Raw genomic sequence first — 26259 nt, forward strand, 5'->3', positions numbered from 1 at the left:
AAAAAAAACTTGGTGTTAAGTCATGAGTCTCGATACTTTCTCACACACGTTTCACTTTGTCACGCACTACACAGACCCAGACCATTGACATTAACATCCTCCATTCCTTACATTTGACTGATAGATGTAGAAAACTAGACTTTGAAACGTTTTGGGGCCTTCATACAAACACAACGATGGGGGGGGGGTTTCACATGAGATGGCTTACGAGTCTTGACAGTCAGTAACATCAGTCCAAGAAGCAGTGTTTGTCATGTGGAGGAAAAAAAGACCCAAAGGGAGAGACAAGAGTTGACACATAATCTGAATAATCCACTTGCATAGTAATAACACCAGCGTGTGTGTCGTGTTCGGGGCGAGTCACAGCCTTTGACAGCGTGTGTCTCACAGGAAACGACGAACACACACTCCAAGTAAACACAAAGAAAGGCATTGCAAACAATTAGCGGAAGTACCTGGCAATCAAAATATACACAAGATTCCTGAACGGAATCAAAATATAATTCCCTTTCACTGGGGTCATTGGTTCAGGATGACCCCCCTCCTCCTCTCCTCCATCTCCTTTGTCTGGGAGCATAGAGGGGAAACCTTATCGTGAGCATCTTAGTGTTGGTCTGCACTCTTTTACAGCTGCGGACAAGGGCTGGCCTCAGCGCTTGGATCAGTTTTCCAACAAATAGGTCCCTCGACCAGAGAGACTACGAGGATTTCTCTGTGGCCCTCTTTCGCTAATCTTAATTCAGAAACGCTGTTGCTTTCTTGGTCGCAACCCTCTTACAACATGTCATAAAAAGAGGACATAAGTTTAACAGGCCGAAATTCTGCGATTTATGGAAACGTTCCCTTAAAAATCCCCTCTGAGAGAAATGGCCAACCGATCCACACTTACGGAGAGATAAAAAAACACACAATCTCAAGGTGGCACTGCTAAATCTGCTCTTATAGACCAAATCAGAATTACACCCTCTCCTCTTGTTTTTCAGGATTTCCCATGTTGCAATTTCCCATCACCCTACTTCCCTCCAGGATGCCTTAGACCAACTGGGCTGAGGAAAAAAACTTCTAGGAGGAATTCCTTGTTAACCCCGCCCCTTTCCTACAAGACAGACGAAGGAAAGTGGAAGGAATATAAAGGCAAAAGCTCCGTATCCCTTTAAACAGAGAGAAGAGAAGGAGGAGGGGTCTGAACGGGGGGTCCATCTCAACCTGATGAAACACAGCGCACACACTCACATAAACAACTATGGTACACACACACTCCAGAGAGGCTGCCCCAGGAAAGGATTCGTAAACAAAATTTTAAAACTCTACAAAAATAATACAACTGTATAAAAATGCCTTTACATATAAACACACAAAATTAAATAAGCATTTACTTTAGTTCCCGGAAGAAAAATAACATTATTGCACAAATGAAACGTTTGTTCTTAAGAGTATAAACTGTAAAAAAAAAATATAAAAAAAGAACCAGAGGCAGCTTGGCTGCAGACGAGGTCAGGTGAACTTGGCAACGGCGTCACCACCAAGTCAGTCAAGAATTAACAAAACAATAACAGTGAGAGACCTGAAACCAAGATGAGGAAGAAATACTGAAAGGACCATAATACTGAAAACCTAAAAGAAGTCATGCAGAAATGGAAAGGTAGAGATTTTAGGAAGAAGATGCTGAGGGCTGTCGTTCTGTGTGGCGGCAGCCCGGGGTGAAACTGCTGGTCCTCGGTCCGTCCTCCTCAGAGACCGACGGGGGGTTTGCATCCAGAGAAAAGGGAGCAGAAGAGGGGGGGGGGAGGAGTGGTTTCTATCTGCTGAGGCTAACCGGGAGGCTCTCCCTCTTCCTGCGCCGCCACGTGTTGCGGTGATACTGTGTGTGAGAGTGAGTGTGTGTGTGTCCGCGATTAACCAGCACAGGGTTGCTGACCAGCGGAGGGTTGTGGAAGCCCTTCACGTTGAACTTGATGCCATTCTGAGGAAAGGGGTGGGGGGGGGGAGATTAGAGAAGAGACAATTAATAAATACATCTCTAATATATTTACTGATGTTGCACAGGCAAAGAAATTACGTTTAAAAAATATATATATATATATTCACTTCTATTATGTTTTTCTTGAATAAAACGTTATTATTTAATATTAGTCATACTTTAATAAGCCAGCAAGCTGTAAGGACTAAACCAAATGAAGCTCTAATCGATCATCATTTCTTAGTGTAAGTGTGTGAGACAAAGTTTGCCTTGATGGTGCGTTTGAGTGTGTGTGTGTGTGTGTGTGTATATATATATATATATGTGTGTGTGTGTGTGTGTGTGTGTGTCAAAGTTTGCCTTGATGGTGCTTTTGAGAGTGAGTGAGTGTGTGTGTGTGTGTGTGTGTGTGTGTGTGTGTGTGTGTGTGTGTGTGTGTGCGTGTGCTGTGTGCGTGTGTGCGTGTGTGTGTGTGCGTGTGCGTGTGCGTGTGCGTGTGCGTGTGCCAGTGGAGCAGCGGGGCTTGGTTGACTTTTCAAATATGCTTTTAGAGAAGTGATACTGGGAGATAGACTCCAACTGGCTGCGTGGGAATCTGACATGTGAGGATTAGCTCTGAGCTGACCTCTCAATGACAAGTCAGTCACACCCATGCATTAGCAACATCAACTTTCAGTGGGTTGAAGCTGGGAGTGGATGTCAACAGGAGGCTTTCCAGCTCAGACATGCACTCCCAGAGGAGCATAATACATAAAGAAACAACTACAACAACAAAGGGGGAGAAGAGCCAAAAGCTGAAAGCCGGCTGAAACGCCAGCTCCTGGAATTCCTCTCGTGCATTAGCTACTATAACCGTGACTGAAGTGAGCAGAGATCCACCTTCAGCAGGAATTTAGTTAGAGCCATGGGGAGGAATTCACCTCCGCCGAGTTGATTTGGCAGCGAGGTTTTTCAGAAGCAAAACAGTACTGAGTTAAGTGGAGATTATTCTGAGCACGGTTGCTGGGGTCCGCTCCAGCTTCACTTTGGAAATGAGATGTGCCAACGCCAGATTGAAGTGTAATGCTTTAAAGTGCTCTCTGATTCACAGGGAACTTCTACAGTTCTCTATTTAGACGCCGCTGTAAAAATAGTAATTGTGTGACTCGTCTGGTGGTCTTTATTTAAATATATCTACATGACATTTTTCTGTTCTCTTCTTACATATCTATTTGTTGCTTGTATTGTGGATTTCCTGTAGTCAATGAAGACTTCAATTCCCTATCTGGTTTAAAAATGCAATGGATTTCTGTGCGTCATTTGATGCCTTCTGGTCTGATTTGATGACTATAATTTATTTAATATAGATTGCTATCTGTGTACATTTTTTTTTTTTATGTATGCACCATGACATCAAGTCAAATTCCTCGTAAGTGTGAACCTACCTGGCAATAAACCCATTTCTGATTTTTGATTTTTAAATGAAATATCACTACGATAACACACGCACCTGTGAGCTGCACATCCTGACAGGCGATAAATGTATTTCTCACCTTAACATAACCTTTAATGAAACTCGCCGCCTTGACACCAGTCTCCACATTGAAGCTGATGTCCACCTTCACCTCCGTCTCCTGGTCTGTCAGCTTGATGATTGGCACCTGAAGGCAGAAAGGGTGACATGCATTAGCAAACAGTCTCTGTGTGATGAGGCAAAAAAGGAAACATGTTCCAACAGACAGCCTTGAGGACGCAAATGCTAATCCAAAAATGTAAAATTCAGCCATTAGTTACTTATTATCATGTCAGTACATACAGCATTTAAGCAAGCTGTGGTTAGCTTGTTTGTGTGCACACGCCACATGATGATGGTGCATGTAACAGAGCTACCATACCATTGGGGGGTTGAGTGGGTGTGACATATTATATGCATTTTTTGCAGAAATACTTGGGTTTAACTTTAAATAGAAAAAAAAAACCTTCAAATAACAGGCAGTTAACAGTGGAGCATTGTGTGTTGAACTAGTATAGGGCGCTATTGTAATATTATGGTGTACAGTTTTTAAAATCTAAACACTTTTCAAGCTATGTTAACTTTAAAAAGGTGTCAAAGTCTTAAAGCCATTGTCATCACATCTTGAGTGTGGCTTTGAAAGCTTTTTTTTTTTTAACAGAACTCGTGTCTTCTCATGTCACTTTGTGTATTCATCAGCTGTTGACCCAAATTAATATATTATTGAAAGTTTTGATCATGATTATTTAATGCTTAGCTAGCTGTAGTCAGATATGGAGACGCCGGGATACAACAAACAAATGACGAACAGGGCCGTTTCATTTGAAATATTTTAGGTTTACATGAATGATTGTGTAGATGGAACACCATACTATGTTAGAAAACTAGCATTTGTCAAGGAATATAAATCAAATCCAAGCATTTTCTGTATGTTAAAACCATGACGGTTAAAATCTATAATGTTGTACAAACACTATGAACTGTGTATTTACATTTGAGCAGGGGAAATGACCACTCCACTGGCCGAGTGCCACTTATCACGCAAACAGATGGAAGACTCTTAATTAATGTCAATTTTTCCATGGACATAAAATAGTAATTGAGCCAAAGCTTTAGACATCCAACGGACTGTTTGAAGTCCAGAGGAACTTTTCTAGGGATGTAATAACTTCTGCCAAATTAAGCTTTGGCTGGGTTTGTTACAACCGGTCCCGCATTTAGTGTGACTGTAACATTCTATTATTCACTTGGAAGAATAAAACCAAGATATGTGCCAGATCACTGAAAATGGGATATTTAATCGTTATTTTATCAAATGCGCTAGTGTTTGATGGATATCTGATGTGGAAAACAAGTGCGGTTTTATTTAGGGACTCAATATGAAGACATTAAAGTGCTCTGGTTACTCACCGTAGCTTTGTCCAGCACTTTAATGGAGAAAGGTTCTGCCACATTATGTTTGCGAAGGGCTTGTTCCAGGTCTTGCAGCGGGGGTCGATCCCACTTCCCAAACACCACCAGGTCAATGTCACTGAGGGCAAAACCAGTCCGAATGTTGAATTACTGAACAGGTATAATAAAAACATTCTATGTTTTTTTAAATAACATATCATGAGGGTCTTACCTGGTTGGAAGGTACAGCCCTGTGCTGAAGCTGCCAAATATTTGGACCTGGAAAAAACAATGTTGAAGAAATATTACAAAACAATTACCAAACTGAGGAGTAGTTGAAGAAAAGAGAGAAATACAAATGAAACGCACTGGCATTTCATAGCCCTTCTTCTCACATTCTAAATATAATGAGTTTGGCTTCATTTTGAAAGTACAGATACTGTATCGTGCAATAGCTCATTTGTCGAGATGATTTATTAATCTATCTCAAACTATCAGGAACTAGGTATTCCCACATTCCACTTTAGAGACAGTAAACGCTAACAAGTGAAGTAAACTACCAAATTAAGTAAACAACAGCTAGGGGAAAAATGCAGTGTGTGGAGGCTGCCTGCGAAAGCTATCCAAAAGGAAGCAGAGTTCTTTTCCTTTCCATCTGGTAAACACGACAAGGCAATGGCACAAAGACAGGCCAGGATTAATAGGCTGAGATGAAAAGGGAGGCTGGTACAAATCAGGGTCTTGATCCATTTACCTGACAGTCAGGCTCTCAGAGGAAGAGGGGACGACTGGCAGCCAACCAATCAGCACTGCGCATGTTTCACATGATGAGGTAATGAAGGGGGCATTACGTTAACACTACGTCTCTGCACTACACAAACTACTGCAGGACCCTCCATCACCAACTCTGAGTCTGAACATGCAACGTGAGACAAACTGACTTATAATTACTTTTGATGAAATTACTTATTATTTGTTACTCTGTCTTTGTTATTTTGCAGTTGAAAATTGCAGTTAGCATAAATATCTCTGCATTAACTATTTATCTGTGCAATATCATTTATTATATATTATACTATATTACAGTGTATATTATCATATATTTTCATGAAAAACAGACTTTTTCCTTTCTTTTGCATATACATTTGGGTATCTGGAGTGACAGACAGCCCATAAATTGTGAAATAAAATAACCTAGTCAGTTCAATGGACTGCCTTGCTCAGGGAACATGGGATTCTACAAGTCATTCAGATTTTACGCCTGCTCCATTGTCATTAGAAAAATACTGTATTTCAATGATCACCTCCACATATTGCTTCCTAAACTACCCCTATCACTCTGAGAAACAAAGCATAATAAGCACATCTCCCCAAGTGTCCAACTGCGCCTTTAAGTTGAATAGAATACAAAGCAGGAATAGGAGAGTAAAGTGTCTCACGACAATTCTAACTAAAATTCATTTCTGCAAGCACTGAAAGAATTGAAAACCGAATAGAAACAAGGAATACGTTGGTGTTATCTTGAACAGACACTCTCAACTTTAAAAGAGTGTTAAAACACACACTCTCAACAAAGAGTTAGAAGCAATCTGAGATCACAGTTAGTGTGTGTGTGCCAATAATTCTCCCCTTAGAGTGGGCTGCATGATTTAAGAGACTGCTCTCTAATGGCGCATTTCCACCATGGCGCGGAGCGCGGTTTAAGCGTGCCGTGTCGTGCCCGTTTTTGGTTGCGTTTCCACTAGGCCTAGTTCCGGCCCGGGGCTACTTTTTCACCTTCTTTCTGGCCCAACAAAATCGAGGTTCTATCGGGGCCAACAAACAGGGCTGAGTCGGGCTGGGTTTGCTAAACTAGAGAGAGAATCGCTGGTAAGGGGGCTACAACTACAACAAGATGAACATATTTGACCGTGATTTAATTGTAATACACGTTTCAAAATGATGCCGAAGTAACAACATACTGATACCGGTTAGTAAAGACCATCAATTAATGCTTTGACAAGTCTGCAAACAGACGGCAGGCGGAAAACCTTTTAAAATGCGTGTTTTCTAAATGGAGCTTGGCTAAGCTAACAATGTATATGCTCCGACCGTCCACACTCACAACAACGGCCTATACAGACATAAATAAACCAGCGACTGTATTCGCCATGACACAGACAGTCTGTGGTTTGTACTTGTTTAACTTTTGTCTAGTTTCTGAACAGATATGAGGAGCTGTGAGCTTGAGTGCTAACAGCTAATGTTGTTTTTCTGGGGCGCTCATTAAAGATGACGTCACGGATACACTGCGTTACTACAGATACTACCCCAGTTCCTAAACTGTAATGGAAGCGCAGCATTAAATTGAGCTGGGCCTAACAAAACCGTTGAGCGAGGCCTGCGGTGGAAATGCGCCATTAGATATAACAAATTTGAAAGGGGGGAAATTGATCCTGATAAATGGACCGAGTTGTTGTGTGTGTGTGTGTGTGTGTGTGTGTGTGTGTGTGTGTGTGTGTGTGTGTGTGTGTGTGTGTGTGTGTGTGTGTGTGTGTGTGTCTTACATTTGCAGTGGGCCACAGCTCCTTGATGACCATCTCTATCCGGTTCACCACCTCCTTCCTCATAGCTGCTTCCTCTGGGCGAGGAGACATGAAGTTGTAGAAGTCAATCACCTCCTCGTGGAGTCTGGAAAGAAAGGAAGATTAAAGATAACAGTTATTCCCAACAGTAATGCTACGCTATGCTACATACACTAGTATGCTAAGGAGTCTTGCTCAGGACTATTTCATATTGCAAATGCTTGAACAGCTACACACTTACTTTATTGTTACACCATATCTGGCTAATATTCTAAAGAAAAATAAAACTCTTTCCAGGTGGCCCAAGATAAGTTCCCTTGTTATCACTGTGCTGGTTAACCCGCATGATGCCAGCGACAGGGAAGCAAAGCAACACATTTTTGCCCTGAATGTTATTTCAGAATTACAACTGTGTGAAACCATGAGCTGTTCTTTCATTCAAGTCAAAATAGTTTCTTAAGAAACACAAGTAAGTTCGTGTATTTCTAAAGGTGGCATATGTTTTGAGACAAAGCCTATCTTTTCAATGTAGAAACGTGTCCCATCAAGTACAGAAACTGTAACCAGGCACTAACCCACAAATAAGACAGAACATAAATGGTCATGGTGGGAGAAACAAACAATCTTATCTCACCATCAGTGTCATCAAGAAAGAGGTATAACACACCTTTAAGGTTTTCAGAGGACATGGAAGAGGGTTTGCTAAAACAATGAGGGCCATGTCAGCCTTAGCATGCCGGAGGTCCCAAGCCTTATTGTGGTTGCATATATTGTTTTGTGGGAGGTGCATATAATGTAAAGATTTCCAACCAGTCAAATGCCTCCGAACAGTGGAACTCTGTTCAACCCCGAGGCCATTCATTTTTTTCTAGGAAAGCATGCCATGATGTCAGTGTGAAATACAGAACAGGGAGACAGAACAGGGAGACTGTCACAATCAATTACCAGCGCCTGAAGGAAATGCAGTCTGCCCATGTGGCCACTCTTTGGGGAAACTCTCTGCCAGCAGGCCAGGGCGTATCCATGCCAATAGTCCAGTGATGACAGAGGGCTTGCTGGTTGTTGGGCCCCCCACAGTCAAAATAAACTGCTGCTATAGCTAGCCCTTACAAACTAGTGTGTCATCTCCTCTCCTTAACTTTAGGGTCCAGTGTTAAAGAATGAATTACATAAAACTATTTTTCTATTAACCTAATCCCGGATCATTGCAATATTATACAACATAACTACACTTTAATTTAAATGTGCAATTTTAAGAGGAGATCCCTCTATGTAGGACTTCAAAGTATACCCCTGAGGGAAACTACTTTAAGTGCACAAGCCAAAACGTGCATCAGAAAAATACTTGCACAAATACAAACAACCAAAGAAAAGAACATATGTTATCCTCTAATAGCAGGAAAATATCATTAATAACTTTAATGTTGTTCAGTGTCTTTAGGATTTAGGGTTTTTAGGATACTAAGCATCAAGCAGGGAACATGCTTTCATGACAGACACCGATTCCTTGTACAGAAAATTCCCAGATGGGTGCAACAAGCCATTACAAATATCACAAGGTCATGCAAGACATGTTGAAGATCCTTGGTCATCCGTTTTGGGTGAAGGTTTTTACAAGAGCAAAATAATCACCCTTATAACATTAAACTAAGACAATCCTTTAATTTAATTATAAAACTCTTACTACATTAACAATGAGGGTCTTATGCAGGTATATTACACCTACTGATCCATTATAAAAATACCACAATGGAAAAAGTTAAATACAGCTTTAGATATACAATCCAGGTAAAACCTATACTGGAGTTAATGTACTTAAACTATGTACCAATACATTTGTATTGCATTGCATTAATTTCCCCTTCCTTTAGCGAAAGTATATTTACTTTAGGTCCTATTCTGTCTGATCATTAATTTATGTATGTATTTGAACAAGGGCCATGCATACAAATACATTAATCTCAGAAAAGAAAAGAGGAGATTTATGCCAGATTTCAGCTCATAGTTTATTTCCATCTGCAGTATGTGTTATTTAAGTGTTGTTAAGTGAAAGCTACATGTAAAATAACCTGGAATAAGTGAGTTAAATATGACTGCAACTTTTATGTTTAAGATCTAAATAACTTAACTTACTGAAAAGCGGTTTTACTTCAATAAAGTATGACAAAATGGAGTGGAAAAGGCTGGAATATACAATAAACCAGATCATCCTTTAAAGAAAGTTGTTTTCTATACTCCCAAAGCAAGCTAATGTATTTATTTGACTAAATAAAGCAATACATTAGAAACAGTACAGGCACATAGGAGACTGCCTGGGATGAATGAACTGCTCATTTTACCTCAACCCACATTACACAAGTTGAGGGTTATCCAACCCCTTTAGCTAAAGCCAAGGCTAGTTGTAGTATTTTATAACAACACAAGTTTAAACGGTTCTTTCTGGAAAGTTGTTACATTTGTGATTAAATTGCTAACCGCTTAAGTAACTAAGTACATTTACTCAAATAGTGTACTTGAGTATTTCATTTTATCTTACTTTGTACTTCACCCAACATGATTTGTCATGTTACTTGCATTACATGTCACTTGTTACTTGAGGGTTATCCAACCCCTTTAGCTAACACCCAGGCTTGTTGTAGTATTTTAAAATAACACCAGTTTAAAATGTGCTTTTCCCCTAAATTTAATGCAGAATGTATTCCATTGTACAGTATTTAATTTGACATTCTGTTTATGTTATTCTATTAACATGTATGTATGTAGACTCCTGCATTTCCCTGGTTACTTACTACATTCATTGCAACATTTCGATTTTGGTATTTTATTTAACATGTTTATCGTTCTCTTCCCATGCATTAGTTTGCACATTGGTCTTGCAACATATAGCACTATTCTATTTATACTGTTTCTTCAAGCACTATTTTAAGTTATTTTAAATTAGTTGTGTGGCTTATATTTATTTTTATGTGGCATTGCTGGAGGAGCCTGTGACTTAAGATGTTCATTGCCGTGACTACACTGTTGTGCATAAGCTTTCGAAATTTAAAATAATGTTGAGACAAAAGAGATAACCGTTAGCTAACCTTAGCCACATCATGCTAACAAACCGACTGAAGAGCAACATATCCGGTTAAAACCTTCTAAATAAATCACCCTTTAGATAAAACACTTAAATAAAAAGTGTTGTTGTATTGAAAGACACTATTATAAACTCCTCAAAAACGCTTGCTTTTTAATCACACCTCTCAGTAGTTTGTTGTTATTTTGTGATTTCTTAACGGCTAAATTCAAACTTCAAGTAGAACATCCTAGCACTTCCGGTTTTGTCGGCGTTTCTAACGGTATCTTGTCAGCCATAAAGCTAACAGCCCAACTCCAGTTTAAACTGCAATGTCGTACAAAGCATTAACTGCGTTAGCAAATACATATCTTTATTGCGTTTTATGAGCCATAATATTGTACAAATATGTATTTAGAATTGTCAAGCAACTTTTAACCAATCAAACCAAAAGACAAATATGTAATCTAATGTTATTTATGTCAATAAGCTATTTCAAACTGCTACTACAACAGTTTATTTTAGCCATGGTTGTGTACTTATTTGTCTTCATTTAATTAAATTCTAAGGTGTGCTTTCTTTCTTTTTTAAATATCATTGCTTGTCTATTTAACCTGCTATGTCACTTTTTAAATATCCCCGCTGTGGGAATAATAAATAACAAATAAGATAATACTTGATCGATCCCAAATTGGAATTGTTTAAACACATATGGACATTTTCTGACCTTTTTGATCTTGATGCTGTACATTTAACCCCTTTAAACACCCGAGCAGTGATCACTTACCCCAGGACCCCAGGGCTGTACTTCCTCGTCTTCCATGGCGTCCAAGAAGTGCACGTATAATTGCCATTAGTGCAGTTTGAAAGCAAGTAATTCATCCCATAAGTGCTCGCTTTGTTGTCACTTTTCCTCCGGCCTGGATGGTGATTGTGTGTGGGGTTTTCAGGTACGGAGGGGTGAACCTGATGGCGCTTCATGCAAAGCTGCTGGAAAGCCGGGAGCTGATAGACATTATTATCCATGCCGTGGAGGAGGAAATTGGCACCCCCGACGTTTTTATTTGTACTATTAATATTGCCTGTTACATTTCCACCCATAGTCCTCTCACAGCTGGAAGGGGTGCGGAACTCCTGCAACGCCGTGGTGGACGAGATTCCCCTTTTCTGTAGCAAGGTTTTCTCCTCTGGTTCAGCGGTGGAGTTGTCGTTGGACAGCCTTAAATCCAGGGAGGAAATCGCAGTGCTAGTGATGCTCTGATGGCTGCTGCTGCTCTTGCTAGAAGCCACATTTTTTAAAACCCCCAACGCAGCGTATTTCACACACTGGTTGTAATTCTGGTGCTGGGCGGAGGAGAGGGTCCGTGTTCCCTGAGAGGTCTCCCAGACGTGCATCCATAAGGCGTTCGCAGGTCCTTTCTGTTCCGGCTGAATCCAAGCAACCCTCGGATCCATTCAACTTATTTTTCTCTGGTAACCCGTCCCCCGTTACTACCACACACAAGCCCCGTTTTAAAATATGCTCCCCTGGTGTCCCTTGCAAATGTTGCTGCTCTGTGCCAGATAACGAAAAGAGAATTTAAGCATTAAACCGGAATGATAAACTGTCCCATTTACACACCGCTAGCTGCCGGGGGAAAAAATGCTAGCCGTTTCCTACGGGAATTCAATATGGCGTATTCTCTTCAAATCCATGCGCATGCGCTGTACGGTGGGTTTCTTAAACGATGACTACGCCCACTCCTTCATCTCTCTCCGGCCGGGTGATGAATTGCACATCGTACATATTTGAATTTTAATTCGATAAATATTTAATTGAAAAACAAGTAATTAAATCCAAGGTAAATCGTAAATGTGTATCAGCCCTGTGGTCCAATGGCTCTTGCAGAAGAACACTATACTGTCTTTTTTAATTCAATTGAAATAGCTTTATTGGCATGACCATAATGACATACAGTATTACAATTTACAAATGATAACATCTATACATCAATAATCTACTGTTATAGAAAACAAAATACTTTTTGAACATGAACTAGAAAATACATTAAAAATATATATTTGATGATAAACTGCCAATAGAATTACCAATTACATTACATTGCATTTACTGTAGCTGACACTTTTATCCAAAGCGACTTACAATTCCTTGTAATTTGTATGTGGGCACTGTGGTCCATTTGCTCTTGCAAAAGCTCATTTATTACTACTGTACACTAACATCCAGCATCATTTATATATGTTGAAATGTTGGCACAGATTTACATTAAAATAAGAAAATGTGAGACATTTATGTGCATCTATAGCTGTGGATTTTAGAGCCATTTTGGACTTGAGGGAATACAGTATGTCTGCCCAGATACGCCAGAAAGATAGAGACAGCTTGTGTCTTTGTGAAGTTAACCATTAAACTGTTTGACGAATTAGAAACACATAACACTTCGACAAAATGCAATTAACATCAGACAGAGGAGATGTTATCATCTCAAATAGGGGCCATAATCGCAACATCTGGCACTCAAAATGCTGCTGACACACATTCAAACAGCAGAAAACTCAGCATTCAACAGGAAAATCACAGTTCTTTTCACTTTCTGATCGCAAATGGAGATCAGGATCTTTTTCCTTTTTTATTGTTTGAGATGCACTCTGCAGACCGTGAATCCAAATGCTCATTTCCAAGGGGCAATGCACAGCAGGTGGTGTTGATCATCCCAGGCTCTCTATGCCTCCCAGCCCAGTAACAGCCATCTCGCAGCCCATTAAGCTCGGTGATGGAGCGGAGGCAGGCTGGATAACCAGCACCTTCTGGGATGTGTGTGCATGTAAAAGAAGAAGAAGAGTGAGGGAGAGAGGGCCTTGCATAATGCCCGCCCCCAACTCCTGCTACTCGCGTGCAGCATGTGACAGAGTCAAGGAAAAACCCCCAGAGCCAACTGTGTGCCAGCTAGGATATGTAGCTCTCTGACTGTATGCATACACACAGCTGCTCACAGCCCACTGTACGTCCATATAAATCTAAGCTCTTCTTTCTATCTCCCCCTATCTTACAGTGTGCGAACCACAGGCGCTTGAGTGACTCACCAGAGTGAATAGGTTATTCCTCTCATCTCTCATGTCACAGACTAGGCCCGAGCCAAAAGACTGTGTGCCAGTGTGTGTGTGCGATTTCAAGGCTGGTTTGCCTCATTGTCAGCTTTTATGGGATTACTGCATTGGTGACGACTGGACCATGGCTGACAGATGCCTCACACACACATATATATATATATATATATATATATATATACAGTCAGGGGCAGGGTTGGAGAACTGTATGCTCTCAGGCATAACAGTAATAGCAGATAATATTAAGAGAGCAGGCAGTAGTCAGAGACTGCATGTGGCTTGAATAATAATGAGGCCGCCGAACGTTCCAGATATTTAACCCACATTAGTGGGAAGCTGCATTTACACTGTTGAATCAACAGCTATATCACATTTCTACACATGAACATATCGCCTGTGGTGGGTCAGTCACATTGTGGCTTTTTATACAGCATAACAAGGAAAGCATTATAATTGGCCCAGCAAATATTTGCAGAGCACAAATCCCGATCTGCACTACCAGTCAACGTGCAACCACGTACAGACAAAACAGGTTTAGACCTGAAAATGTAGCCTATGAGTGCTGATGTGCGCCGCCTGTAGGCAAAAATAACACACATTCTAAAATGTTAAAGGGGCCTATTATGATTTTTTTTTAGAGCTTCCCTTTCCTGTGTTGTGGTATACTGTATGTCTTTGTGCATGTAAACGGTCTCCAAAGGCTAAAATTGTAGATTTTCATCCAGAGGAAGTTTCTCTCCCACACAACAAGAATATATACATTTTGTTAATGGCAAGAACAGTTTTTCCGGTCACATGGGTTATAGTGTACTTCCTTAAAAAACACCGGCTACAAAAGTTCAAGGTTATACAGAAACCTAATTATCGTAAAACGCTAACATTTGCAAATGTATAGTCACAACTTGAATTCCCAAACCCTCCCACATCAGTCATAGAAAAAGGAACAGACACCACTGTTTGTTTCCCTGTGGAGGAAGTGTTTTTATTCAAGCAGCTATTCCTATCTGTGTGTGTATTATGAGATGTTGCATCTCTACTGCTGCTGTTGTGGTTTTTCTTTTATTTTGCACAGGTTGTCATATGTACTGTTTATGTATGATTCTTGAAAGCCAGTCCAGCAAATTACTTTGCATATAAAAAGAAAATCCATTGGTGCCTGCTGCCTGAAGATGAAGGGTATTATATTCGTACGGCGGGCTACGTAAAGACACTGGCTGGTTAATATAGTGATGCAATTACAAGGAGCATGGACAAAGAGGATACACAGAGGAAATAGCCTGGAAGAGAAAGAGAGAGACAGAGGGGGAACATGAAGGATGTCAGTCTGCATAGCCTTCAGCGACACACAGCCTTCATTTTTCATCATACTCAGAGGTCTTTTATTTATTGATGAGGCTATGTTAAAAAATGATGACATAATATAAATGTTCAAAAACAACACATTCATTAAATGTGACATGACCTTGGCTTGATGTAACATTTCCTAAACTGGGAAAAGGGAGAACTTATGAAAAGTGATGGGAGATTTTTTTGCACTTTTTGTGAAAAGACAGGCTTCAATGGAAACAATGTCATTTTCACTTGTAGATGGATTTGACTTGTGATGAGATAATTGCACTTAATACTAAACCTATTTTGAAAAAACACCAAACATTAGGCAGATCACATTCTTAGTATCTAAAAAATAAGACGTGATTTAAGGAAAGCCCTTACTCAGGGAAATGAGATTATGGTAAACGTTATTTTTAAACAATAATAGAATAGGAAAGATTTGTTTTAGTTTTTTATGTCTTATCTTTTCTCCCAGGCTCCCTCCTCTCCTTCATTCAGTTTATGCTCAATGTGCTTCTGCTTTCACACACTCAATCATTTGTTCTCTCTTTCTCAGAACACCCAGACAGGAGTGATGTGTTGAGGCGGCACTCTCTTCTTTTTTCAGGCATGGGTGAGTTATTGAGGGACATGCTTGACCTCTATTCGATTTCCCTGCAGCAGAGTAGCTGTGGACAGGCCTGCTACAGTATCAGTCTTTAAAGAACGGAGATGCACTGCAGGAATTTGTAGCAACGACACCCGGAGCAAAATGAGGCAGAAACATGTGTTCGGACTTCATTAAATCTCCTTCTTCTTCATTCAGTCAACGGATGTTAAAAAAGATGCACTGGCAACAGATGACTCTTGAGAATGGATGGAAACTTTTAAGTGTCTGCTTTGCATTTCCGAGTTTATATTCCATCTGGGAGAATATGCAGATCAGCGGAGAGTCTTTAAAGAGTTTATTGCTGGTGCAGAGAGTGATAAATCCACTGTATTACTGTTGAGGTACGCTCCATTCACCGTCCTATTTCCTCCTGAGGAATGCTAAATGTTGCCTCTTTGGCAAACAGAGCATTTCAATTACATACAGTTCAGTGTTGCTGAGGTTACTTTGCTTTATGGGCGTTATTACCAAAGTAAGAAGCAACGGTAAGATGTTTTTGTAAACCGTTTGATTGCTTGAAAACCACATGAGGTAATGTACAAGCTTGCAGTCTGTTTTTTTTTTCAGTTTTCAGCACTGGGTCTTCAAATGTAGCTTATTTTAGAGCTTATCTAAGTTTTGTAAAATGTTGGGAATGTCACTTTTCAGGCTTTCCAGGCTTCCAGTACCCACAGTGTTTTTAGAACAGAAAGGGAATCAGTGCCTTCCTACTTTTCGGGTAGTCTTCAAACTTAGCGTGGTACCATCTGTAGAGAGTGAAAGAGCAATGTTCTACTATTACTTCAGGTATTTGCTTCAACGTGTGCCTTACACTGCATGACATCCATCTTTCTCTGTATGTGTGTGTTATTATACTTACTTGTGGTGTGACACAGCCCTGCTGGAGAGGACCACTGCGGTGAAGATGGCGAAAGCTGTACTATGGACAGAGTATCCAGCCAGAGCGAAGCCGGCCCACTCTGTTATCTCTCCTAAGAAGTTGGCTCCAGACACATATTCAAACAGTCCGCCTGTTGGTGGAAGACACAGGAATGAAGACAGGTATGAAAAACTTTTCATATGTTCACTGGAGGCAAAAATAACCCAAATAGTTTATTCTGGAAGAAACATAACTATGATGTCAATTATAAATCCATATCTGGCAGTAATAGTACTGACATTTCAAAGGCTAAAAATGATCCGATAAGGTCAGTGGAGTACAACTAGCTCCACTGACCTTATAAATAGCTTAGCCTTCACTCTTTGAATGCAGGCCATGGGTAGTGTTGCTACCATCTGTGTGAAAATCGCATTCCTGGCAGAGGGGAATCCAGACGTGCCAGTAAGTTCATTTCCAGCGCGGCTTAAACGGCTTCCTCCCTTCTCGCCCTTTCCGTGTTTTTTCCTTAAGGGTTTCTTTGTTTTATTTCCCTTAAGGGTTCGGGACGGATGGTTTCAGCAGGTTCACCGCAAGTTCAGGCTTGAGGTGAGGGACCATGTTCTTAGTCAGGGTAGCCCTAAGGGGCCCTAAAATGCTTTTCGAGTTTTTTTTAATTTCCTGTAGTGTGTTACATGGTTTGTGTGCATGTTAATGGCCCACAAAGGCTTTTTGCTTAAAGAATCATGATAACTTATTATTTAAGCAAAAAGGAAAAATCCATTTGAATTTGACAATAATGTAATTTTAAATAGCAGGAGTGTATGTGTTATTGGTTTTCTTTCCTAACACATACTGCCCTCAAGACTATTTGTCAGAAGCAATTTGGAATGGGCCAAATCTTGTTGAGCCACCTTTGCCTGTCACTTGTCATACAGTGGCCATACATGTTTACATAGTAAAGGTCATACACTCTATAAAATACCCACCTCTAAAATGTTCTCTCATTCAGAAATGTATGCCTAATTCTTGTTTTGTTTTAAAATGAACAGTTCTATGTTTTGGGAAATACGCTTGCTTGTTTTCTCGCCCCAGCGCTGGACTAGAAGATTTATGAAAACACTGAGAATTGCAGCATATCTGTAACACTTCTAACCCGTTGTTTTTTTAAGCTTTAATCAAATAAGATAATATTGCCTGCTGGCTGTAGCATATATTTGCTGTACAAACACGAGTGTGGTATTAAGCAAATAAGCGGAAGATTAATTCAAAATGAATCTGGAATTATTCTGGTGCAGAATATAGCCTGCAGTATAATGTCCATGTTCCAGTATGGGGCTGGCTTGCTGTCTCACATGATTACTATAAACATTGCGTGGTTTGGTACATTTCTCTTTCTGTTTTAAGTTAAGTAAAACCACACACACACAAACACTAGGAGTATTGTGAGCCAGTGACACACAGCGGGAGCAGTCAAAGCAGCGAGAACCTTTTTAAACACTAATTTAAGGGTTCGTAGAGGGCAATGCAGAGAGGAGAAGATCTCTATTGACAACCAGTGATTCTGCTCACAGTGTGATCCTGTATAATCATGCGACCACACTGGAAAATTAGCATCTAGTGCTGTGTACATGGACCACAGAGGTCTGTGCCATGAAGTGATTACTGCTTTCCTGGCGGTTTTGCCACCCCATGGCAGTGCAGGGAAAATGATTTAAACTCTAAACCTCAGTAGAAGTAGCCATACAATGACAAATGAGCCTTTAACAGTAAATGTCTTGCATTCAAAAATAGAAATACTCTAGAGAATGAAGGTCTCATTTCAGTTAAATATAAGTATTGTTAATTGTTTACAGAGGTGGAAGACATACAGTACTTAGGTGTTTTGCTTAAGTTAGAGCATTTAAATTGTACTTATAAGTTACAATATTAACTTCAAAATAAAGTTAAAGTACCAAAACAAAAAACAAAAAAATATTGGAATGGAGTAAAAGCACAAAGAATATCCGGCACTTAAAAATGTATATATTTAAAAAACACAGGAGTTGCTAGTCTATCGCTGCAATGATAGAGTTAGCTGTCTTTGTTTTTTTTGTAATAACTAACACATTAGCACAGACAAACTAAGCAATAAAAGGCACTAGTAGACCAGAGGCCTGTACTACGAAGCTGGTACAACCTAACCTGGATATGTTTGAGTTAGCCGGTTGGCCTAATCCAAAACATACGCGCTCTCGCTAAACTGTCCTACGACGCTGGCTATCAACTCGATCGCTCAAGCCAGCCGTGTCCTATCTAGTTAGGTGCGCGTTCACATGAAAGGGGTGGCATTTGGACCAATCACAAATATGGACAAGCGTACTGACAGCGCAGCGTCATACTTCCTGAATGAAAAGTCAACTATAATATTAGTCATATGAAGAAGTTAAACTTTAAACATCTATGACTTAAACACTTTATCCAGGATCAAAGCCACATAGCTGCACCTGCAAGGTGAATATAGCTGGCAAAAGAAAAAGTGTTTGAATGCGTACATTAACAGGTTTACGATATCACTGCCCCGTCTAAGACACGATCTGACTTTAATTACATTTGACACGAGTGTTTCGTCAACTTAATGTGTTGCTTAAAATAATACTTCTGCATACAGTATGTGACACTGTGAGTGTTGCACGGCCAGATACGGCTCAGCTGACTCAGATAAGGAAATATATGATACATTATGATGTGATATGCCGCGGACTGTACTTAATGTTACTCTGATCCGGTTACTTATGTTGTGGCAGATATTTAAGTAAGCTTTCTTAACGCTAATGTTATAATAGTCAGATTGCTCTGAAGATGGGAGGTGATATTCTATTAATGTTCACGTTCACACAGTCTGTGATTTTTGCCGGCCGTCTTTCCTGCAACGGCAGCTTTTCTGTATTTCCTTTCTCCTGTAATATGACTTCATCGCTTTAAACTCCACACACTGAGCTCTGATTGGTCAGCAGGCAGTGCTTTCACTGAGTTGAGCTCTTAGCCTGCAACCTAACCTGCTTCGGGGCAGGTTAGCCGCACAGCATAAGTTACCATGGAGATCTAGCCTGCTAAAAAGAGAACCAGCTTCGTAGGACCGGAAAGCCCGAGCTTTCCCTGAAGTTAGCCGGCTAAGTGAAAATCCAGCTTCGTAGTACAGGCCTCTGGTGTAGGTGTAATAGCACGGCATTTCGTGTTATAGTCACGACATTTAATCTATTGATTCGTGTTCACCAACACGATTTTCCCCTTTTCTTCGTGTCACACAGAACGATTTTAAAAGCAATGTATTTCTATTGGTAGTATGTTTCGTGCCTGCAGCAAGTCTTTTTGTCCGTTCGGGTNATAAGGAAATATATGATACATTATGATGTGATATGCCGCGGACTGTACTTAATGTTACTCTGATCCGGTTACTTATGTTTAAGTAAGCTTTCTTAACGCTAATGTTATAATAGTCAGATTGCTCTGAAGATGGGAGGTGATATTCTATTAATGTTCACGTTCACACAGTCGCTGATCTCTGCCGGCCGTCTTTCCTGCAACGGCAGCTTTTCTGTATTTCCTTTCTCCTGTAATATGACTTGATCGCTTTAAACTCCGCACACTGAGCTCTGATTGGTCAGCAGGCAGTGCTTTCACTGAGTTGAGCTCTTAGCCTGCAACCTAACCTGCTTCGGGGCAGGTTAGCCGCACAGCATAAGTTACCATGGAGATCTAGCCTGCTAAAAAGAGAACCAGCTTCGTAGGACCGGAAACCCCGAGTTTTCCCTGAAGTTAGCCGGCTAACCGAAAATCCTGCTTCGTAGTATACCCCCCAGTAGTTCCTGTCTTTTGCAAGGTAAAATGTGGGGTTTTTCAATGTAGTCTGGTGGCTTTAAAAAAAGCAAGGCTAACGGCATAAAGGGCCATATATAACAACAAGGTGAAATGGTAAACAAATATTTCACCAATAACTGATATTGAGTGGGTAAATGTTGCTGCTGCTGCTGCTGTTGTTGTTGTTGTTGTTGTTGTTGTTGTTGTTGTTGTAAATGTATGTTTTGCTGCTGCCCCTGTCCACAGTAGTTCTGTTTCTCAAAACTGGGGGATTGCTGACACACATCTACTCTTATTTATACACTGACTTTGGAAAAGTACCTCACACAACCCAACTTCAAACAATCCAAACTACTTTTTTTTGTTTTATTATTTTAGACCTCTCATCAAGTTGTTTCTCTTTGAAAGTTAAGTGTACTGTAACAGGAGTATAAGAAGAGTTGACTGTGGTGAGAGAAATCCTTCGGCCCAGTGTTTTCGTGACTAAAGCCCTTACCTGTGGGAATCTTGTAACCAGTCTCTCCGGGCTTCCTGAGGTTCCTCAGGATGTGGTCAGAGTGCATGTTCACCAGCCAGCCGACCAACCACAGAACAGAACCTGGAGACGAACCCACAAAAAGCTTCGTTAACATGACATTTTACTGAGCGAAAGCCAGTCAGACCAGTCAGACAACTCAGCTATTCTCCTCCCTGCTCAACCTCCACACAAATCTGGTTTGGCCTCATTTTTTCTCATCTAACTCTCAGTAATGCAACATGAGCAGACATACCAACATGTTGAACATTTTTATAAAGATACATGTTTCCACAGTATTCATCATTAGTATTGCTGCTGCTGTGACACAACACTCAAAATAAACGTATTTCATGACACACGAATGAATAGTGAAATGTTCTTTTTGAAAAAACTTCTTTCAGTAGTTCATATTAGTTCTATGCTAGGCTCAAATATATTAAAACCATTTTAAAATTCCATATCTGACCCGCGTACACATTGTACATCTATAATCTACAACAATAACTAATTACATAGATGTCTGTTCATATACTCAGACAAACGTGGGACATTATATTATTAATTATAAAACTGTAATTATTTTCTATTTGAATGTTTTTTTATTTTGTTACTTGTCTTTATCTAATGCAGATGTGGTGGTTTGAAAAGTCAAACAGGGTAAGGTAAGGGGAGTGGAGGGGCGGTCACAGTTAAAAAAACACAAACATTTGGAATTGTAAGTTTCCTGCTTGAACAGCAACGTAGCCAAGAAAAACTGCTGAGCACTTAAAGGTTTGGAAAAAGGGAAAAGCACCTGCAAGAAACATAAAAAAGGGGAAGTTACAAGGTGGACAAAAGTGTGTGAATGACAGCCATGGTTTTAACACTGGTAACACGGGTTTCAAAAGGGTAACAGCATGCCAGAGGGTCGTTCTGTAGCTTTAGATACTAGTGTCGTCATGCGTGGAAGGAGGCTAAATTACCTAAAGTTTGGTATGGGGAAAAAATGGCATGGTGGTTTTCTGCAGTGCTATTCAGTATGTTTCTTTACATAATCTGATCAGACTAAAACACATTACATTCACAGTTAGTTACACTTTGAGAAATCAATCAACCCAATACTTTATTACTTACTTTTACTTGATTTGGTTTTGTTTGACTTGGGTATTCTTCTTATGAAGTTTACACCACTGCTTCTTCCCTTATCCTTATATACAGTGTTAAATTAAATTATTTGAACGTCTGAATCGGCTAATAAGGACAAAGTACACTTGTTTCAAGGCTAAAAAAGGATAAGAAGGTAATCAATCATATACTGTTGTGTGCAGGCGTTACCTTATGCACCTACCATAGCCTCGCACCTACCGGATGTATGTATAATAATTGTTTCTTCAACATCTGTCGATATATAAATATGAGCAATTCTTCACTTCCCATATGCTAATGTCACATACATAAACTTAATATGACTCACACTCAAAGCTACACCAGATAGATTTTACATCATGAAAAAGTGTCAACAAGACAAGCGTATGTGCAAAATTAGACCATTAATTTGGCCTTTGATAGAGAGTTAGCAGACACAAGACACCAACCTGCAATGAAGCGTGGATGTGTAACCCAATGTGCCGGGTAGTCAGCGTAATGGCTCAGGTACCTGATCTGCATGTATCCATTATACATGCAGAACATAATGGCCAGCACAAATGAGTCCAGTGGGGTTGGTTTACCTCCTCGGATTAAAAATGGATAAATGAGGGATCTGTAGCAGAAATAAAACAACAAGTTATTTCAAGTGTTTGCTTTGACATCTTGGATCAGTCAACTAGTACAACTAAGCTAATATAACTAAATAATAACATGGAAAATGTTTCTGTATATTTTGCACATTTCCACACAATGCTTCTTAAACTCTTCAAATATTTTAAATGTTGATATACAGCAAAAAAAATTATTATTTAATTTAATTTTCAGATTTGCTTGTAAACATCCTTTTAAATTAATGATAGTTTTAAGTTAAAATAATTCTATATTTGCTTCTTTTTTATTATTGAATTCCTTCTGGATAAATATTCCTATAAATATGTATCCACCCTTATACATCAAAGCAAATTCCTTGTATGTATAAACCAACTTGGACATCAAACTGATACTGAACATTTTTTGTGTACATTATTGAGTTATCTTATTATGCATAAATATTGATTTTTATTTGAGGGAAATAGCAAGAGCCCTACATGTACACACTTTGGGAGCCACTTAATACATTATTTGTGCTGGTAATTGGCAAGCATGTTAGTTGCTCCAGATGTAATTGACTGTAATGATGACCTACCTTTGAATATAGTGGCAGAAATACATTGCAATGACCAGCTGGTTGGGCAGTAGTGACGTTTTTGAAGAGGATGTCCAAACTACCAGACAGAAAGGCACCAGGAAGGCAGGCAGCTCCTGCACGAACCAAGCAATCCGGGCATCAACTCGAAACCTGGCGGTGCTGGGAGCGTATCGTCCGTACGGGACATCCTGGAAAAGCAAAGCAACGAAAGTGCAGGCTGCCATGAAAATCATAAAGTAACCCAGACAGTCCAACACGTACAACTCCTCTTCTTCCGAGGAGAAGAGCCTGGATAGGATTGCGTCCATCACAGCAAATGTTACAAACTATAAACAATAAAGGTGGCTAAAATGTGATTTAATTAAACGCTGTGTCAACGAGTTATGTCATGGTTTTTAAGACTATTTACAGCCCGTGGATGTGACCGCATGTACACGTCACAAGCATAGAGTAAGGACCTATCACAGCCACTGGCAAGGCTTGGCATTCGATCCTTTCAGCCAATCAAAACGCGCTCTTGCAACACGTAATTCAAAATGGGTGGGGTCTTACGTCACTAATACATAGTATCCATTCATTCATTTGCATTTTTCCCATGCTACGGACAATTATGTTATTACGGTTATTACGTGTTGGTTTTTTCATTCATTTATACTGTATATGTATGTGCTTCTCCAGATGTAAAATCAGCATAGCAGAAGGACTGTCTAGCAGCAAGTCCTCAAAAAAGGTTTTCGAGATACCCCTACCCGAAGTAGAACAAATGACAACAATGATTTTTCTTATCTTTATGGTGTCCCATTAATGAAATTGATTGTTGTCAAATTTTATTTTGGGGGAAAAAATGTTTTTTGGTTAGAACTACCCCAATCCCTGAAAAAGAGCCAAATTAGACTAGGCCGAATATGGGAAAGGTGACAAAAAAAGCCCATAACTTGAGAATGACAACTCTTTTCCTCGTCAGATTTGCTGAGGTATGAACCAGGTGGCTGTCCTACATCACCAAATAGTCAGACAATTATTTAACTAAAAAGATACTGAATTATAGTCCTGCAAACTTAGCTTTAGTTTAAACGGAAATTGTACTTTTGGTGATAGGAACATAGGACTCATCACTTTTCTCTTATTTATCAGAAACAGAAATCCCTAAAAAATATACCATTACTGAATTATCTAGGGTGCTATTGAACACTAACCAGTAGTTGTATGGAAATATCTGGTACAGTTCTATTACAAATTAGATTTCTTTAGACATAGGCCTCCTCTCTAAAGTCAAATTCCGAATGGGTGATGGCATAATAGCCTATAAGTTAAGAATGCTCACTCTGATGGTCATTATATTTGGAGAGGGAAATACCAGGTGCCTGAACTACATCACCAAATCAGAATAAGAGAGTAACCCAATACAATAAAGTATTAGTTCTAAATTGCAAGCCTCTAAAACATAGCTGTAAATAGTACAGGTTTTATTGAAACTGGAATCTTAATTCAAAGTGCACTATACAAATCATCAAATAATTCTGTGAGAGGTCAAGTATATAGATACTAGAATATAAAATGTAATAAATGTCAGGTTCCTAAGAAACGGTAGGGAACACATTGTTGACATTCTGCACAGCAGGTGCAGTACCCCGTACAGGGAAGGCCAACAGAGAGGCACTGGCACTTTCCACTCTCTCCACACTTTGCATCTTTGCAATACAAGAAGTCTCTCACTTCTGTAGGTGCTGGGGTTTTTGTAAATAGCACTGGTTGAATGCCCCCATCCCTGACAATCCACCCCTTGCCAACAGGACTCCATAACAAGGGTTTGGGTTCGGGCTGTGACACCATATCGCTGTCTGAAACATTGCTCTTTGTACAACAAAGAGCTTGGACGTCGACGTAGGTTCAAACACTCACGTACTGTTACGGACCATTCGTCAATCTGTACAAGATTGCGGTTTGTTTTGTGGAAGGTCCTGTAGAGTGAGTTTGCCGGAGAAACTCTTTAAGGTCAGGCCAAAGGCAAGCGGTGTCGGACGGTGTAGAGGACCAGCGCCCAGTGTTTGCTGCGACGAGCTGACGACTACCGACGTAACAGAAAGATGAAGACATGTTTGATTGAACAACACGGTGTCGGTCACTCACCCGTGCGTACGACCTCTGTCAATCTGTACAGAAAAGTTAAAAAAAGTACCACATACTAGCCCCTTGTATAGAGAGAGCAGTAGAGGTAACTGGGACGTACGTACAGTCGTGATACTTGGCAACAGTAACTGAACGTACTATATACTCATTGAGTGAAGGTGGTAGACACAGTAGTCTACCGAGTGTTACTTACTAAAACACTTGCGACAAGTTATCCGTCCACGTAATGAATACAGTCTTAGAGGATGACCCTAGTAAGAGTCTCTACAGTTGTGATCACCTTATTGGAGACTCACGTCTACGGAGTTGCAGGATTGTGATTGTCAGTTAGGACTCCAACACCTTGTTCTGACGTGAGAAGTACAAACACTCGGTCGACTGTTTACATTAACGAGTGTTTGTATCTCTCACTGTGAGGTCCAAAAGTGCTTACCGTCTCATGACGACATTCTCCGTAGACGTGTTCGTAAGGACAAACGTGAAGTACATGTCACTAGTGAACTCATAAGAGTCGTCTACTGCACGAGTACATGTCTAGACGTGAAAATATTAAGGTCGTTAGTAACACGTAGACTACTGTGTCTACACGTGTTATGAGTTAAATAGTACGTTCGTATATGTACCTAGTTTACATGTACGACGTCCAGTACATATACTCTCTCGCCTATACAGGGTCGTAGTATGTGGTAACTTTTTTATTCTTTCCCTGTACAGATTCACCAGTAGTCCGTACAGACTGGTACCGTACCTGCCGTTGTAAGTCCAGTCATGGCTTAGCTTTCTGTGAGCTCGTAGCCGTGTCCGTCCAGTTCACTACACGTCCGGGACTGGTACAAGTACGACATGCCCCGACTTGCCTTGGCCTGACCTTAAAGAGTTTCATCGTGCAAATCACTCTACCAGGATCTCGACCCGCCGTTGATGTACACGATTGACAGGATGGTCGTACAGTACCGTGAGTGTTTGAACCTACTTGACCAAGTATTATCGTACGTTGATGTCTACGTCGGAAGCTTTTAGACGGCCGGTTGTCTCCTACGTACA

General features: G+C 40.2%; 2 protein-coding genes across 2 annotated transcripts; both read right to left on the bottom strand.

Moving 5' to 3' along the window:
• Positions 1 to 519: 519 nt before the first annotated feature.
• On the bottom strand, positions 520 to 12119 carry LOC104959825 (non-canonical poly(A) RNA polymerase PAPD7-like). Its single transcript, XM_010787734.1, has 7 exons — positions 11254 to 12119; positions 7391 to 7514; positions 5077 to 5123; positions 4863 to 4983; positions 3493 to 3600; positions 1817 to 1963; positions 520 to 567 (listed from the first exon to the last, which is right to left on the bottom strand). The coding sequence occupies exons 1-7, from the start codon at positions 11919 to 11921 to the stop codon at positions 520 to 522; spliced, it is 1263 nt and encodes a 420-aa protein (XP_010786036.1). The 5' UTR covers positions 11922 to 12119.
• Positions 12120 to 14596: 2477 nt separating this feature from the next.
• srd5a1 (steroid-5-alpha-reductase, alpha polypeptide 1 (3-oxo-5 alpha-steroid delta 4-dehydrogenase alpha 1)) lies at positions 14597 to 23534 on the bottom strand. The gene is made up of 5 exons (XM_010787733.1): positions 23083 to 23534; positions 22343 to 22509; positions 20748 to 20849; positions 16415 to 16565; positions 14597 to 16301 (listed from the first exon to the last, which is right to left on the bottom strand). The coding sequence occupies exons 1-5, from the start codon at positions 23391 to 23393 to the stop codon at positions 16235 to 16237; spliced, it is 798 nt and encodes a 265-aa protein (XP_010786035.1). The 5' UTR covers positions 23394 to 23534; the 3' UTR covers positions 14597 to 16234.
• Between the last annotated feature and the right edge of the window lie 2725 nt (positions 23535 to 26259).

This window comes from Notothenia coriiceps, unplaced genomic scaffold (assembly GCF_000735185.1).
Source record: "Notothenia coriiceps isolate Sejong01 unplaced genomic scaffold, NC01 NC01_scaffold00031134, whole genome shotgun sequence".
Classification (NCBI taxonomy): Eukaryota; Metazoa; Chordata; class Actinopteri; order Perciformes; family Nototheniidae; genus Notothenia; species Notothenia coriiceps.

What these genes read in the sequence shown, in the direction of transcription:
- LOC104959825 (XM_010787734.1), bottom strand. Translation starts at nt 11,921, where the DNA reads ATGGATCCGAGGGTTGCTTGGATTCAGCCGGAACAGAAAGGACCTGCG. An exon ending in AAGTGCTGGACAAAGCTACG is followed by an intron (nt 3,601 to 4,862) that starts GTGAGTAACCAG and finishes TTCTGCCTTCAG; the next exon opens with GTGCCAATCATCAAGCTGAC. An exon ending in TCATTAAAGGTTATGTTAAG is followed by an intron (nt 1,964 to 3,492) that starts GTGAGAAATACA and finishes CCCTTTCCTCAG; the next exon opens with AATGGCATCAAGTTCAACGT.
- srd5a1 (XM_010787733.1), bottom strand. Translation starts at nt 23,393, where the DNA reads ATGGACGCAATCCTATCCAGGCTCTTCTCCTCGGAAGAAGAGGAGTTG. An exon ending in ACATCCACGCTTCATTGCAG is followed by an intron (nt 20,850 to 22,342) that starts GTTGGTGTCTTG and finishes GTTCGTCTCCAG; the next exon opens with GTTCTGTTCTGTGGTTGGTC. An exon ending in AGGGCTGTGTCACACCACAA is followed by an intron (nt 16,302 to 16,414) that starts GTAAGTATAATA and finishes CACTCTCTACAG; the next exon opens with ATGGTACCACGCTAAGTTTG.